Below are 3,273 nucleotides of genomic sequence, written 5' to 3'. Positions count from 1 at the left end.
TCACATTGCCAGATTTGAAAATCTTCCAGGAGTCTTAGGAATCTACAGAGATGTGACTAGATATTTCATTGTTTCAAGTAAGTACTTCCTCACTGCTCAAAGAGAGCCCTTTGTTGCATGACAGAGATAAGCATTTACAAGCAGTTCAATAGTAAATGAAATGGACTGCACTTATACAGCGCTTTTCTAGTCTTAGCGACCACTCACAGCACTTTACAATACTTGCCACATTCACCCATACAATAATTGAACAGCCATCAGAGGCAATTTGGTATTAAATGGCTTTTTATTTCAATTGGTTATTAGAAAAAAAGAATAGAGAATGAAAAGTCTTCTCAATTTTTTTTCAAAATGGAAAGTTTTGTTGTAGTTTGACAGCTAGGACCATTATGAACAATCAGACAGGAAGTGACATGACAGATGGAAATTACCCTTCTGCAGGTGTCCTTGACAGTGGGAACAGGAAGCCGCGGCAGGGAGTTCTGGAAACTGTAGAGCATTGGCTTCCTGCCAGAGAACACCTTCACTAATAACTGGACAAGAAGAACAAATAAGGGAGAGGAGAGAGGGCAAAGGAAGGTAAAGAAAGGTGTGTGTCTCTCTTGGAAACCTGCAGGGTATGAGCCAAAGGTCAAATACGTCGTAACCAGTGGGTTAAACTATAAGGACCAAAGTAGCAATCATGGCATGTCATACACCTTACATAAGAATTGCATTGTAACTGGGTATTGTTAACCTACATCAAGAGGAAATTAATGTCTTGAAGCAATGCATGGTGGACATCACTCCAAATCATTTCACAAGTGAAACAAATGCACAAGTGTATAATAATATACAGAGTTTATACAAATGTAGTATAAATATTGTAGCCATGAGCTTAATAAATGTTCATCGTACATCTGGGTCTAACAAGTCATGACAATGTCTTCCATACGCAGGGACAGAGACAAAATTTAGTTAAATTTAATAAAGTAATTTGAACAGAGGAACGCATTCATTGGCTCACCATCCACAGACGAGTAGACCAGGACACAGAGCCATGGCGTGCATACATCCAGCCATGCCACGACAACAGGCACTTTAGGACATTCCTCATTATCATGATTATGGTGACCCACAGGCCCGTGCCCACCAACACTCCTCCAACTATCCTCTGGCTGTCTGTGGACATATATCGGCTGTGGACAGAGAAGGGGAAACAAAGAGGGTGAGACAATCTGTAGCAAATCAAGCGTTTCTTATTTAACTGCACAGTGGAACCATATAAAGTATGAGAGATTATTCTTTCCTGCTTAAGAATCACGCTGTTATAATGAGCGAGACTTAAAAGTGGGTCTGTAAAGAATTAATTACTATTGTAGCAAATTCATTTTCTATCTTAGATGGAAAGAACAATTAGATGATATGGTGGCTATATTAAAGGTAATAACACCGGCTATTTAACTTTCAAGTCTGACCTATTGAGCAATCCAAAAGACTGTGCGCTACAACAAAACAACAGCAACACTGGACAATAAATCTCATGTAGCAGTTGCCAGACATAGCTCAGTCCAAAGTCAACAAAGTCACATTAAACCATGACTGATAAACAATGCATATCATTTATCTTGATAGGACTAAAATACACACACACACACACAGACACACAATAATAATAATAATAATATAATAATAAATATATAATACTACACGTTTATTACTCAGTGTAGCCAGTGTCATTGATGATACATTTGAGAAAATGAAAAAAATAAGCTTTAATCTGTTATTTTAGTGTTTGAAACAATGTAACACCAACAGGTGCTCTCACTAAACACATGTACTTGTGAAAAATTTTAGATATTTCTGAGAATACCAACCTTAACAACACTGTTATAAATAACGTCCTTCATTTGAGGGTAAATCCCCAGCATTATTGATAAGAGAGGCATTAAAGTTTTATATGGACAGGAAATGTTTGCACAATAACTAAACAAGATCAATATTGTTAGCAAACATGAAGATGAGGTGTGGTGGACAGAACGAAGAACAAATTGTGATTTTGGAATGAGATCAACACTTTCACTTCACAGTCTATAACTAAACCAAGAGCTGCTACTGATGGAGGTGCTGGAGAAACACGCCTACACGTTTTCTCGTAAATACCTGAGGCATGTGCTTAATTGCATAGATGTAGTAAAAAGAAATTCCAGTGTCATTGCTTCTGAAGATGTGGCACTTTCACGTTGGATCTTTTATCACAGTTTCTTCCATATCTATTATCTTTTCTAGCTAAATTCATACTATAGAACCTAGCAAATCAATATTTCATATTACTCCATATTGTAGCTCCAATATAGTTATTATATGCTCCATATTGCCAGTAATGGAAAAACACCTCAAAACAAACACCGTGTCATGCTAGGAAACACGTCAAGATATCGGTGGCCTTACCTAATAGGTATGTGTTGGCCCAGCTTGGCAATCAACCCCAGAGAAGGATCCAGTTGATTATATTTATTGTAGGACATGTAGGACACAACCACTACCATGAACCCACCAGGGCTGCCCGGGTACACACCAGTCATTACCCCATTCTGTGGAGAGTCAACCAAACGGAGGGTTACAAAGGTCATCAAGGTCAGAAAGAGCAAAGAATATATTTGCCTGTAATTTATAAAAATCACCCACTTCATAACATTTCATACTATAGTGTTCTCCTGTTAATAAATGTGATCTATCATTAATTACCGACATCTAAACAAAGAATGGAAGATGAATGTGTGAAAATGCTAGAAGGCTTTGGATTTGAATGACTCAATATGACTGTGTGTAAAGAGACATCTAGGCCAAAGGTTAGGACACAAAGAACAGACAGGAAGGTTACCGTCACTGCTGGCTGTTTGTGTGAGAGTGGGTGACCTTCTAGTGTGATTGAGTTAATGTAACCCAGCAAACAGACTTACAGCAGGATAGCAATCAGTAAATAAAAACATAGTGCTGCTGGGGCCCCTTATGATGCTGCTTATTAACTGAATATTTACTGAGAAGAGAAATAAACAGAAGCAGAGTCACAGCAACTCAGTCAAAGATAAACAAAATTTCCCCTTTACATAAACCCTCTGAACTTTGTGCTCCCATACTTCAAACACCTCTCACCTTGAAGCGAATGAACCTTTTCTTCCAGGAGTGGAGGCCAGAGAGGTAGATCTGGCGTAGAGCCTCATGGCACAGCTGTAGGTCGATGCCATCAGGGGTGACGGTGAACTGAAAGGCCACCGCCTGGTGAGCTTCTGC

General features: G+C 38.8%; 1 protein-coding gene across 1 annotated transcript; it reads right to left on the bottom strand.

The window, feature by feature from the left end:
• Nucleotides 1-320: 320 nt before the first annotated feature.
• On the bottom strand, nucleotides 321-3,267 carry LOC111653344 (carnitine O-palmitoyltransferase 1, liver isoform-like). The gene is made up of 4 exons (XM_023403897.2): nucleotides 3,136-3,267; nucleotides 2,431-2,573; nucleotides 1,007-1,178; nucleotides 321-533 (listed from the first exon to the last, which is right to left on the bottom strand). Exons 2-4 carry the CDS (start codon nucleotides 2,562-2,564, stop codon nucleotides 336-338), a joined length of 504 nt encoding a protein of 167 aa, XP_023259665.2. The 5' UTR covers nucleotides 2,565-2,573; nucleotides 3,136-3,267; the 3' UTR covers nucleotides 321-335.
• Nucleotides 3,268-3,273: the final 6 nt, after the last annotated feature.

The sequence above is a fragment of the Seriola lalandi genome, unplaced genomic scaffold (assembly GCF_002814215.2).
Source record: "Seriola lalandi dorsalis isolate HSWRI2012SDOR001 ecotype SW California unplaced genomic scaffold, Sedor1 jcf7180001974018, whole genome shotgun sequence".
NCBI classification, from domain to species: domain Eukaryota; kingdom Metazoa; phylum Chordata; class Actinopteri; order Carangiformes; family Carangidae; genus Seriola; species Seriola lalandi.
Note: the sequence above shows the minus strand (reverse complement) of the source record. Positions and strands in the feature narration are given on the sequence as shown.

What these genes read in the sequence shown, in the direction of transcription:
- LOC111653344 (XM_023403897.2), bottom strand. Translation starts at nt 2,564, where the DNA reads ATGACTGGTGTGTACCCGGGCAGCCCTGGTGGGTTCATGGTAGTGGTT. An exon ending in GGCCAACACATACCTATTAG is followed by an intron (nt 1,179 to 2,430) that starts GTAAGGCCACCG and finishes CTCTGTCCACAG; the next exon opens with CCGATATATGTCCACAGACA. An exon ending in GGTCTACTCGTCTGTGGATG is followed by an intron (nt 534 to 1,006) that starts GTGAGCCAATGA and finishes CTTCTTGTCCAG; the next exon opens with TTATTAGTGAAGGTGTTCTC.